This window comes from Mastigoproctus giganteus, chromosome 5 (genome assembly GCF_048544385.1).
Source record: "Mastigoproctus giganteus isolate SK-2022 chromosome 5, ASM4854438v1, whole genome shotgun sequence".
NCBI classification, from domain to species: Eukaryota; Metazoa; Arthropoda; class Arachnida; order Uropygi; family Thelyphonidae; genus Mastigoproctus; species Mastigoproctus giganteus.
In genome coordinates, this window is record NC_143579.1 from 168,898,496 (window position 1) to 168,912,260 (window position 13,765).

Genomic DNA, 13,765 nt, shown 5'->3' on the forward strand with positions numbered 1-13,765 from the left:
TGGACCCAACACCGAACCCTGTGGGACTCCACTAATAACATTAGTCCACGAAGGGCAGCACCCATTGATTACCACCCTCTGTCTTCTCCTACTCAACTATCCTTTTATCCATTGTAGCAACTTACCCTTAATACCATTCTGCTCCAATTTGTACAGTAGTCTTCCATGCACAACAGTGTCAAAAGCTTTCCTGAAATCCAAGTATATGATATGAAAATTATTTTTTGCATCCAGTTGACATAATATCCTATCAAATTTGTCAGACAAGACTTTCCCTTAACAAACCCATGCTGTGTCTGAATTATTGCTGCAGTCCTGTCTAGATGATCCTGCAATGCATCTTTAACCAGTGACTCCATTATTTTACCTGGAACAGAAGTTAAACTAACTGGTCTGTGATTACTCATGTCACCTTTCGATCCCCCTTTGTGAGTTGGGGATACATTTGCATATCTCTATAGGAGGCATCAGTACTTTTGTTAACTCCAACTTTCCCATGACAACTTTTTTTTGCTCTATTAAAGTGACCATCTCTAATAGAGCAAAAAATATATATATTTTTTTATTTGCTCTATATTTCTATATTTCCTTAATGATATAGATGCAGTCACGGTTTCTATGTCTATTGCCTAAAAGATATTCCATAATTCTAATGCATTCACATTCCTTGTGTTAACTACTCAGTTGACAGAGGTCTAGGACAACCTGCCTGACCCCTAGTATTTTCTCTAATGTGCTGATACAAATAATAATATAATTTAAAAATTCTGTCCCCAAATGGCAAGTTTCCCTCCCACGTACTTCAATCAATAAGGTGAACTCTGAAATTACTAGCCTTAGTTGCTAATGCGGCAAAAAATCCAAACAAACAAACATCTGAAATCACTCATGCTGAGTCACTGTGTATGTGAATAATACATAGCATAAAAATCAACCATAGAAGAGAAACTATTTACATAATATGCAATATACAAAAATAATCATAAATAGGTAAAAGAAATGAAAACAATATTAAACTAGGCAAACAACAACAAAACACAAAAAATAAACAAAAATAACAAGTTATTACTTTGTCCTTCCCACCAGCACTGCCACACTGACTCAACTTTAAATGCATTTTCTGAGGAAATAGTGTTGGACAAGAAATTTCGATAAAGAACATTTGACTTAAAATTTCAATAAGAATTGCATGGTCACCCTATAGAACTGTTGACAGCAGTGAGACAACATTAATCAATGTTGTCTCACTGCTGTGTGTATTGTCAGTTCCCTTTAAACTTCCTCTAATGATAGGAAAGGATCCCAATGTTTTGGCCACCTCTGGAAACATTGCTGGAATTCTTCAACTATGAGTGGGTTAAGTTCCACCATCACATTTTTCTGTGGAATAGCCATCAAATCTTCATCCTTTTGAGCATTATATTGAGTTTGGGGAAGACAACAAAAATCACAAAAGCAAAAAAGTGAATACTGAGCTTTACTCCTACACAGTTGTTTTTGGGAGAAAAGTTCATTCACAGAGAGTGTAGTGTGTGTGTGTGTGTGTGTGTGTGTGTGTGTGTAGGAGTATTATCATGGTAGAGAAACCATCTGCCATCTTTTAACTTTTCCCCTTATTCAAATCACAACCACTTTACAATAAGCCTGGTTTACTGTCTAACTATTCTGAATGGATTCACAACGGATGACACTAATGTTAAAAAAAAAAAAAAAAAAAAATTTTTTTTTGATTTTTTTCCAAGTCAAGTGCTTATGATGATTGTGAGGGGTAACATGGGCAATTTTTATTTCAGGGTTATAGCCATATAACTATGTTTCATTACCAGTAACAATTTTATTAATGTTGGTCCAGATAAATTCACAACAACGAATAATCATTGACACCATTTGGACTGAAATATTTTATTTCAGGGTTATAGCCATATAACTACGTTTCATAACCAGTAACAATTTTATTAATGTTGTTCCAGGTAACTGCACAACAGAAAATAATCATTGAACCATTTGGAGTGAAATTTGTGCTATTTGCTCAAAAAAAGCAAAAGGAATAAAAACCACTATAAGTACAGTGCAGCAGGGCACCCAGGATTTATCTTTGTGGGAGGTTCAGGATTACAGCCACTGCTGGGTCTAGAGAAAATTACTAAGTTTTTTTTTTTTTTTTTGTTTGTTTTAAATGGGTCTCTCTTTGGAAGTGGATGAAACCAATAAGTATTTTAAAAAATATATTTTTACTGATTTAACACCTGTTCCCAACAGATATGAGTTCATAATTCACAACAACAACAATGTAAGTCAATGCATAAAGTCATCTGTGATAGACACCACATTACTAAAATTATATGGCAGTCAGTTCACAATTGCATGTATACACTATGTAGTTTTACTAAGTAGTGTCAACATTTTCATTTTTCTTTTCAGCTCCTTGCACAGTACCTTTAAGCCATCATTCAACAACTTTGGAACAGATTTTGCAATCACTTGCCACATAAACTGAATGCAGGTTTTCAGTCAAAATTACTCAAGTTTTTTTTTTTTTTTTTTTTTGTTGAATTAAAAATTTAATTTTGAATAAAAATTTGGCATGACTCAAAGGAAATTCTCAGTCCATCAGCAATTTTTCAGATGGTTAACTACTCATTATAAAAAAAAATTCTCATGCACTTTAAAAACTATTTTAATGCTAATTGAAGTCGAAACTCGACCCGTACATTTGTCACCTTCAATGGAATTCTCGGTCTGTTTAGTGTCACCAAACGAAGCATTTTGGAGGCATTTCATCTACTGATACACAGCAGCTTTATTTAAAAGAGTTATCAACCATGCAGGTCTTGGAGATTTCTGTTCCATTCTTCCAACCTAATCACAAAATCTTATACAGTATAATAAATATGAAGACATTATTCTGTTTTCATACCCATTACAACAGTTATAGAAGTCTTAAAATATTTAACAGATGCTTAAATATACTACTGTACCTCAAACCAACGTACTAGTCATCTTGGTTCTCTACCTCCAATTCTTCTTTTGTAAGGGTAACACATTTTAAAATACAAAAAGGACACCAATCTTTTTGGAATGAAACATCGATTTGGGGTACATAACATAATAATTATTAAAAAAAAAAAAAAAACAATTTAAAAAAAATATATTTTGTAAATACAGTAAACCCTTGCTAATCCAGGGTAATTGGGGAAGAGGTCATCCAGATTAAGCAATAATCTGGATTAGTGAAGCAAATGATGGCCCTATAAGACAAAAAATTTAGAACACAAATAAAAGGAAAATTTAATGATATAGGTAGTGCTGATGAAAATAAATAAAAATATATCACTGTAGAAGCTTTTTATAATTATATAAAATATGTTAACTTATGTACATATGTATATACATATAAAGAAGTACGCAAATGAAGCAATATAAGCAATAAGATCCATCCAACTCATGGTCAACAATGATACTGAACAAAATGCAAGACAATGTAATGTTTGTTCCATTTCTTTCTCTCTCTCTCTTTCTGCACAGAGAGAGTGATTCATCTGCCTTCCTAAATCCCACGTCTTTCAAAGTACGTGAACAGAATTTTCATATATCAACCCAGATTATCTGACATCCGGATTAGCTAGGGTTTACTGTATAAACTTAAAAAATATGACTACATTATGAGAATGATGCATTTCTTTGATTGTTTGTTTTTCAGTTATCACGGCATCTTTGACAAAATCACCTGTTCCTTTATTTTATACTTCAATTATGTACCTACACAATAAACAGTACACATAATATTGACCCTCATTCTTTTCACCATCGTTCTGAGTATGATGCTGATAATCAGTATGAACAACAAAATAAATTGGAAGAATATAACTTCAGAATAAACACACTCAGAATGTGCCTAATGAATGAGTAATCTTACAGAATTGCCATAAACACTTTTTATATTAATATTTGCATTCAATGTAAAATTAAATTTTATTTTTATTTTATATTAACCTGGCAAGCTGGGCAACTGATGTCTGAAGGATTAGTGAACAGGCTGGACAACTGATGTTGTCCAGCCTGTTCAGAAAGCCAAATTGTCCAGCTATGTGGATAGCTAGATGTAAACCCTATGCTTTTTTTTATATAATAAATGAAATCTTAAACCAGCTACACATGCTCAAACAGAAAGGCAAGTCAAGTTTGCTAATTAACACATTTCTGCCAGCTAAGATGCACATACACCAAAGCAAATGGAAGTGTAGGTGTGATTGATGTGGTGTGTAATCAGATTTTATAACTTGTTCTGAAAGATATATATATATTTCTGAAGTAATAAAAGCACATCTTTTAACTTCATAAAAGTAACTGTAGTTCAAAAGTCAAAAAATTTGCTTTCACTCATTATTAACTACTTGGTATTAATGCGACAGAGACTGAATTAACTTTATTTATTTATTTTTATTTTCTATATATATATATATTGAATGGGTCAGTGCCTTTACACCATGTTTTTTTTTCGCAGTGAACTGCCTAAGTTAATAATTGGCATCATTTTAATTGTATCTCATATTGTGAAACAATCTTCACGAGTTGCCAAGGTATTGCATTGCTTAGAATAAGTAACGCTTCACCAGTGGGGAAGACTAATGTTATTTATTCTCGGCGGATACCACCACCCACACGGCACCGTTTCGAAGCTTGTTGGCTTACTAACCGGTGGGTGGGCGGGCGAGTACCCTGTTGTTGCAATAGTGACACCCCAGTTTTGACGTATAAGTCCACAATATGAGAGATGCCTGATGGGGTGTAATAGTATAAACTAAGGCAAATATTTTGAATGAAGCAATGGGCCCGCGCTTATGATTCACAATTGAATGTGTCAGTGCCTTTGCACCATGTTTTGTTCAAAGTGTCGATAATTGGCATCATTATAATTGTATCTGATACTGTGAATCAACATTCACAAGTTGCCGGCGTACAGTACTGCTATACCGATTAGTAAGCCAACAAGCTTCGAAACGGTGCCGTCTGTGTGGTGGTATCAGCAGAGAACAAGTAACATTACTCTTCTCCAATGGTGAAGCGTTACTTATTCAAAGCATATACATACATTTTTTGTTTTGTTACTTACGACGCTACCTCACTTCTCATTCCGATACTAACACTATTTAACATAAATGTTCTAAAAGCACTGATAAAAATAAAACTTCATTATTATAAACGACGAAGAAATTCGCTAAAACATTATTCGATCAGCACATTTCTTACAAAGCAACCAATCGTAAGTTCACACGACTAAGACAGTATTCATTCAATTTATTAACTTACCTCAGATCCAATATAATAATAATCGCCAGCTTCCTCCAGCTGAAATGCAGTAGGTTTATCTCCAAAAGTTCTCATTGTCATTTTGAAAAAGAAGTCAAGTATTACCAAAACATACAACGAGAATAACAACAACACGTCGCAACTGGGTTTCAACTTCACAGTGTAGAAAATATCAATAGTGGCAGCACCATAGCTTTTTTGTTTTTTTAGAATTCAATCTATTGGTCAGCGTCCTCATAGAGAAAATAGAAGCAGACTACAATTTGCCTGATAAAAGAACCATTGTTTTATTATTATTATTATTATTATTGCTCTTATATTATTTCTCCCTAATTGGGGATTCGACCTCGTGACGGGTATTGCTACCAAGTACACAGGGCGGTTTGTTGTTATGTCTGGTGTTACTATTGTTCGAGGAACTCTCGGACTATCCTACAGAAGTGCGACTTTCAGCAGTTCCTTGTAGATGTTTGCTGGAAGACCTATTGCTGCTAGGCTGTTATGTAGGGTCTTTGGCACCATACCTGTGGTTGACACGATGATCGGGATGGTCTTTACTTGTTGTACTTGGGGGGGGGGGGATACACGGATTAATAGATTAACAGTAGCTGTTGGAAGAGGTAAAAGTGATTCTTGCACTACTTCTATTGAAATGCAATTGAGCAGCAGCCTGGAAAGGAAGGCAATGGGAATTGCCAGGACTGCTGGGAGTCATAGTGGAACAAGTAAATACATGGGCTGTGTTAGGGTAACTAAGAGTAGAAACAAGTGCATGTATACTTGCATGTACACCAATGCTAGGAGTATATTTAATAAATTCGATGAGCTTCAAATACTAGTTAAGACATCAAAGGCAGATATTGTTGGGATATCAGAGACAGACATAAGCAGGGCGGAACGGGAATTTGTAGAGTACGATGTGTAGAGAAAGGATAGACAGGACAGGAAGGGAGGAGGGGTTATACTGTTACTTAAGAAACACATAAAATCTAAGGAAGTGCATCCAATTGATGTTGGTCGACAATGCAATGTTGAGTCTCTTTGGTGTGACATAAGCACTGGGAAAGGAAAAATGAGAGTAGGTGTGTGTTATAGGCCTAATGAATCTGATGAGTATAAAGAGCAATTGTGCAGAGAAATAGAATGAGACAGTAAATTAGAGTGTCTTATGATGGGAGATTTTAATTTCCCAGATATTGACTAGAATTTTTGGGTTGGTCACTCACACACTAGCAAGGCTTTTGTGGATTTATTGGATTATTGTTTTCTACAGCAGCAAGATGGGGAGGCAACTAGAGGGAGTAATACGCTTGATCTGATTATAAGTAATGATTCTTCACGCATCAAGAATTTGCAGATAAAGGAACCACTAGATGGCAGTGATCACTGTGTGCTGAAGTGGGATTTACTCAAAGAGGTAACTACTGTGAAAATGCAACCATTTTCACTTATGACGGGACGTTTATGAAGAGAGCAAGCGCCCCATACTTTTGTGACTATGCTGTATATTTAGAGCAACACCTGCTCGCGGGGAGAGGGCGGAAGTGTTTCTGGTCCCCGCACGTGCAGTGAGGGTCACCCCGTGGAGCGTCAGCCCTCCGCCGGTCGCCTGTTATCTAACAGCCGGAGGTCATTTGTCCGAGCGGAGTGGACAGGCGTCCGGGCGCATTTGTTGACAAAACAGCAAAGGAACGTGATTCTCGTGTGGAGATGCGAGGCTACATCTTCCAAATGACACTTTTGGGATAAACAGAATAAGACATCCACTGGAGGTTTGTGTTTTTGAAATTCTGGTGTGAGGAAGTGAACGAATTTGTGGCCATCAGGCCTTTGTCCAGTCTGAAGGCACAAACCCTACCAAAATAAAGTCTCCTCCACACCACCTCCATAAATCCAATATTTTATGGGAGCAGAGCTCCAAAATCGACAGTCCCAAAGTTGTTGTTGAGCCGTTGAAATTGACCAGAACAAATACGCAGGGAAAAGCAAAAGAGGAGGGGGAGATATATATACGGGCCTAGGGGGGAAAGCAGAGGAGACGGAGTTCAGGTCGTGACGAGTTTAGAGTTGGCAGTTCGGAGTTAACAGTTCGGAGTTCGGTGCTTAGTTTTTGTCGTAGCCAAGTCTGAGAGTAGAGAAATTGTGAACCAGAGCAAAGGAGAGAAGGTGTTCGAGCTTCTGAGAAGACACAGAATCCTGTTCGAGTGAAAGCAGACAAATAGGAGTAGCAGAAATGACCGAAATTGACGATCTTCCCAGAGTATCAACTCCTGAAGATATGCAGATTGTGTCTGGTAAGTCAACTTTCCATGTCCCATTAAACAACTGAACTAGATAGCGTAAAAGGCGATCCTATCTACCCTTACATAGACTTCTCTCCTCATAATAACTTATCTTGTTAAGTATAGAGAAAAAGTGATATTTTGAACTTAAGGAATACACATCACATTACAAGTTTAATATTATGATCGCTTTACAGTTGTTCTGTTACAAACGTCATTAGTGTCTTACATGAACCACTAAAATGTTATTACCTCGACGGGATGCACTTGGAGTTTGTCTATAACAGACAGCAAGCACGAAACTACACGAAGAACAACACTACCACTACTATTCAGCTAGTCAATTTACATTAAGAGGCTAATTGTGTATTAACGTAAAGAGTAGTAAGCCTAATGTTACATGCCCTATTCTAAAAACTATACTTGCTTACTGAGTGTATATTTTACTTGTCTTGCTTAATAAACCATGTTTTGTTTAACAATTTTTGCCTGTTGATTACTCTCTGATGACACATGATTTCTTTGAATGGATTACTGATAAAAAACTGTTAAGGCGGCGCTTTTGATTCTAATCAAATAGAAAGGAGTCAAAGGTGAAAATCACACAACGCAATCTTGATGTTGCAGATTTGCTCAACGTCCATCTGAGTAAGTTTTTAGAACACGGGATTTGTCCTAACTAACTGCTAGACGATTACATGAAAGCCAGGTTTCTCCGGATGCAAATATTAGTGTAACTCTTGCAAAGAACATTTATTCCTAACTGACACATCACACCATAACTGAGAATTGTTGGAACCCTAGCAAGTTATACTACAACGGAGAAAAGTCCTGCGCAACACTACCATCAAAGGAAAAGGGAAGGGTTGTTGCTTTCGGAAAGGTGACTATGGTGGTCTGAGGCAGTATTTAAATTCTGTATGGTGGTACCAACTGATGATGTTACCAACCGCAAATTCAAAATGGGAAGCATTCAAAGAATTAATCTTGGAAGCTACTAGGCTTTTCATACCAACAAAGAAATATTGATCATGATTTAGGCCTAAATGGATGTTAGAAGAATTAATAGACATGTGACAGAGAAGAAAAATCCATGGGATACATATAAATTTACATGTGACCAGAAGCCTATGATAGATATAAGCTGGTCTGGAACCAATTTACAAAGGAGGTTAGGCAGGCGAAGGGATATTACAAGAAATCTTTGGCAAAGGATGCAAAGAAAAACAGCAAAGAGTTCTTTACTTATGTAAACTCTAGAAGGAAGGGTATGAATCAGATTGGTCCACTTGATATCGATGGTTCAACTGTTGATGATCCTGCTCAGGTAGCTAACAAACTAAATGAACATTTGGCTGAATACGGTGCTGTTTCATGTATTCTGGCTATCTTGGAACTCCTCTGACCGTTTGGTCGTCCCGGAGTATAAACAGAAAATTTATTTATTTATTCACACATGAGGAGTTATTCAGGGAAGGGAATGCCAGAGGTGTATTAAACTCTGGTAGTAAGCTAGATAATCTTGTAATAACTGAAAGTAAAGTGGAGGAGAAATTGTTGAAGATAAACATAAGGAAGGCACCTGGGGTGGATGGAATCTATCCAGTTATACTAAAGGAGGCAACAAACGAAGTAAGCAAACCCTTAGCCATAATTATGAGAGCTTCCTTGGACTCGGGGAGGTACCCATGGACTGTAGATGTGCAAATGTGACACCAATCCACAAAGGAGGATCAAATGGAGACAGGTAATTACAGTTTAACTTCTGTTCCAGGAAAATTAATTGAGGCACTGGTTAAAGAAGCATTGCAAGATCAACTGGACAAGACTTCAGTTGTAGCTCGGACACAGCCTGGGTTTGTTAAGAGGAAATCTTGTCTGACTAATTTGATTGGATACTATGATGTAGTCACAAAGGCACTGGATACAAAGAATAACTTTGACATCATATATTTGGATTTTAGAAACGCCTTTGATACTGTTGCACATGGAAGACTGCTGCACAAATTGGAGCAGTGTGGCATTGGAGGCAAATTGCTGTTATGGATAAAGGAATGGTTGGTTGAGTGGGAGAAGACAGAGAGTGGTAATCAATGAACACTGCTCATAGTGGACTAATAATATTAGTGGAGTCCCTCAGGGTTCAGTGTTGGTTCCAGTGTTGTTTTCTGTATTTATAAATGATATTGATGATGGTATATCAGGCTTAATGTCCAAGTTTGCAGACGATACGAAGGTTGGCAGGGTTGTCAATGACACTACTGACACTATGCTACTGCAACAGGATCTGGAAAGGTTGAGCAGATGGGCTGAGAGGTGGCAAATGAAGTTTAACATTGACAAATGTAAAGTACTACATATGGGAAGCAGTAATCGCTGAGTAACTTATCCACTCAGTGGTACCACACTGACAGTGGTAGAGAATGAAAGGACCTGGGAATAATTGTGCAGGCAGATATGAAGTTTTCTTGATTACTCTATACAGGTCTGGAGGCCTCATTTTAAGAAGTATGTAGAGCTGTTGGAACGAGTACAAAGAAGGGCAACATGATTACTGAATGGAACAAAGGGTTACTCTTACGAAGAAAGGTTTAAGTTTTGCAAATTCCAGTGTCTGGAGACTAGGCACCTGCGAGGTGATCTGATTGAGGTGTATAAAGCCTTGAATGGTTTGAGCATGCTCAATGCTGATGGGATTCTTCCTCTGGCTCAGAATAATCGCCTGAGAGAGCATAAATTCAAATTGAGGGAAGGCGGTTGCAGAATAGATGTGTGGAAGTTTGCCTTTAGCCAGCGGGTGGTTGATTGCTGGAACAAACTACAATCTGTCGTTGTAGAAGTTGATAGCTTAAATAGATTCAAGGCAGAACTTGACAAATATTTGTAGCGAGTGGATGGGTGAAGTAAGGGGGGGTTATTTATTTTTTTTTTTTTTTTGGCTGATGCTATATAAGCTTTCTTTCTTGCATTACGTGCCTTTGCTAATGCTAAAATATTGCATGTGCCACATCTCTGTGATCTCCTGTCTTAGGTTCGTGTACTTCCTGATTTTACTCCCATGGGTTTTTTGCAGGTTGCCAGTGTTGGGTACCGCTATGTCAGTCAGATAGGTAGCCTTTTCCTTCTTGTCCACAAGAATTATGTCCGGTCTGTTGTGAAGGATTGCCCTATCCGTTATTTATGCGTTATTATGGCGAGGTCCCAGTACAGCTTGTGGGTTGGCGCCTCTAGTACTGCCCAGGGTTCGTACTTGTAGTATAGTAATCTTTCTTCAATCAACAGTTATTTCCTATCTAGCTTTTGATGTATTATCCTGGCTACCTGATCGTGTCAATGAGTGTACTCAGTCTGAGTGACCACTTTGAAAGATGGGCAAAGAAGACACTCCATGGCAGACACTACAATGATCTCCATCAAGATCACATCGATAACATTGCTTCCAATGCATGGCTTACAGCGGGACGCTCTTTCCCGAGATTGCAGGATTCATGCTGGCCATCCAAGGCTAGGTAATCAACACCTGGAAACTATAGAAAATACATCGCAAAGGAACGATGTATTTTCTATAGTTTTCTAGGTGGCATTGTCGACAGTGCCACCTAGCCTCAGAAACGACCCAGCACATCACAGGGTGATGCAAGGTGATCACCCAGACTGAGTACACTCGTAATTCTGTTGACCAAAGAAAGTGTACCGTAATACAAGCAGGAACTCTAGGTAGTACTAGAGACCCGAAACTATAAGATGTACTGGGTCCGCACCATAATAACGAATAAGAGCATCCCGCACAACAGACCGGATAAGACCCTTGTGGACAATATGGAAAAGGCTACCTACCTGATTGACATAGCGGTTCCCAACACTAGCAAAGTTCAGAAAATCCATGAGGAAAAATTAAAAATTCCACGAATCTGAGACATGAGGTCAAGGAGATGTGGCATAAGCAAGAAGTAACGACCATCCCGATCATCATGTCAACGACCGGTATGGTGCCAAAGACCCTACATAGCAGCTGAGCAGAAATAGGTCTCCCAGAGAACACCTACAAGGAACTCCAGAAAATCACAATCCTGAAATCCTGTAGGACAATCAGAGAGTTCTTCGACCAACAGTAACACCAGACATAACAACTACCCTCTGTACTTGGTAGCAATACCCATCACGGTGTGTAATCCCCCAATCAGGGAGAAATAATATTAGAGCAACTACAATAATAATAATAACCATTTGATCGCAGAAAGTGTGCTGTAGTGCAAGTCCGAATCCCAGGCAGTACTAGAGACTCCAGCTGTATGAAAGTCACAAGCTGCACTGGGACTGCGCCATCATAACGGATAAGACAATCCCGCACAATAGACTCGACATAACCCTTGTGGACAAGAAAGAAAAAGTTACCTGTCTGATTTACATAGCGGTAGCCAAAACTGGCAACTTGCAGCAAATCCATGGGAAAAAAAATCAGGAAGTACATAGAATCTAAGACAAGAGATCAAAGAGATGTGGCATACCATCCCGATCAACGTGTCACCCACAGATATGGTGCCAAAGATCCTACATAACAGGCTAGCAGCAATAGGTCTCCCAGCGAACAACTACAAGGAACTCCAGAAAGTTGCAATCCTGAACACTTGTAGGATAATCAGAGAGTTCCTCGACTAACACTAGACATAACAACAACCACCCTGTGTACGTGGTAGCAATACCCATCACGAGGTGGAATCCCAAATCAGGAAGAAGAAGAAGAAGAATAAAAAGGAAGCGCAATGGCCCAGTGCTTATGACACTGGACTACCAGCCTGATGGATCCGGGTTTGAGTACCGTCTTGGCGGAAGCGAACGCGGTTCCATCACACTGGGAGATGGTATAATAATAGTAATAAATTAGAATAATAATAATTAATTAAGTAATAAAAATTAATAAAATTAATAAACATCGTGAAAGTTGCTCCGAGGAACAAACTTACCCCAAAGTCGGAGTGGCGGCTGAGGCAGATTGTGACACCATCTGGCGTCACTCGTGAGAACTACCATTGGACATAAGCCGAAGCTAAACAGGTTCACCTCCAGAGATGGATGATGTCACAGAGAAATATTAATCATACTGCATCAAGTGTGGCGCAGGATAAAGTCACTTGCGTTCAGGCCTTAGAGAGAGGGGTCGGTTCAAAAAATCAGAGATGGTCTCCAGAGGAAGATAGTGGAGCGAGTGGCGCTGTCCCCCGTATGGCTACCACAACAGAAGGACAAGGCAATCCAGCCACACCAACTGGAAGTGTTTGCTGTGCAACTGCGATGGTTACCACCTAGGAAGGGAGAAAACGCCAACACATGAAGTGGAGCATCGAAATGAATACATACATCAGAGAAGCATACTACAAAATAACGAAGCTGGAGACCGATATGACAATTTACAGGGTGCGACTGCATACAAAGTGGCAGGAACGATTCCCAGATATTCAGGTCACCGAACAGCGAATAGCAGACCAGAGAAGAACAATCGTCACGAAGAACCTGATAGCTCCTGCAATCTTGAAAAAAATCAAGCAGGACGTGTGCGATCAACTACAAAGGATAAAGAATACGGAACCAGAGGAGAAAGACCATACCACCACCAAGACAGAGATGGAAGAGCAAAAAGAAATACAATCCACAGCAGCTGAAGTAGAAACAGACGCGGTCATGACATCCAGAATAGAGGACGAGTGGAAGAAGGCCCTAACAGAATTCGAAGGAATGGACCCCAAACGATACCCACGTGATCCCGAAACAGAGGCTATATAGAACCGTGTGGAGAGTCACAGACCACCTGACTCGGCACATAATACCGCATTACCTCGATAGCAATGGTGCAATACTGGAGCTCATCCACACAGCCGTGAATTGTGCGCGGTAGCAGCCACGAGGATTAATGAAAGAGAAGCGTTAGACCAGCAGCAGAAACACAGAAAACAGAAAGAACCACCAGCTTCAGAAAGAAGACTTCAGCAGAAGATAGAAGAATTAAAATTCAGGATAGTCCAATTGACCCAGTACCAATGGAAAAGTTAAGAGCATCCTCAAGAGAGACAGTGTCCACAGCAAACATGAGACAAAAAATCAGAGAATAGGTGAGTACTTGGATACATTGCAGTGAACCTCTTTGCACTCAGCAAGAGACTATGCCGATACGAAGA

At 38.8% G+C, this 13,765-nt stretch overlaps 1 protein-coding gene across 3 annotated transcripts in view; it reads right to left on the bottom strand.

Annotated features, from left to right (window-relative positions):
- The window catches only part of Snr1 (SWI/SNF related, matrix associated, actin dependent regulator of chromatin, subfamily b, member 1), a 131,032-nt gene that overhangs the window by 93,583 nt on the left and 23,684 nt on the right, over positions 1 to 13,765 (bottom strand). Inside the window, exon 1 of one of the 3 annotated variants that reach the window (XM_090373507.1) lies at positions 5,311 to 5,458. The exons of 1 other annotated variant lie outside the window; for it this stretch is intronic. In XM_090373507.1, the coding sequence (XP_090229633.1) occupies positions 5,311 to 5,391 (81 nt within the window). In that variant the 5' untranslated portion in view covers positions 5,392 to 5,458. Of the gene's footprint in view, positions 1 to 2,711; positions 2,788 to 5,310; positions 5,459 to 13,765 lie in introns of those variants that run through there. One more of the 3 variants, XM_090373508.1, reaches the window with a different exon arrangement.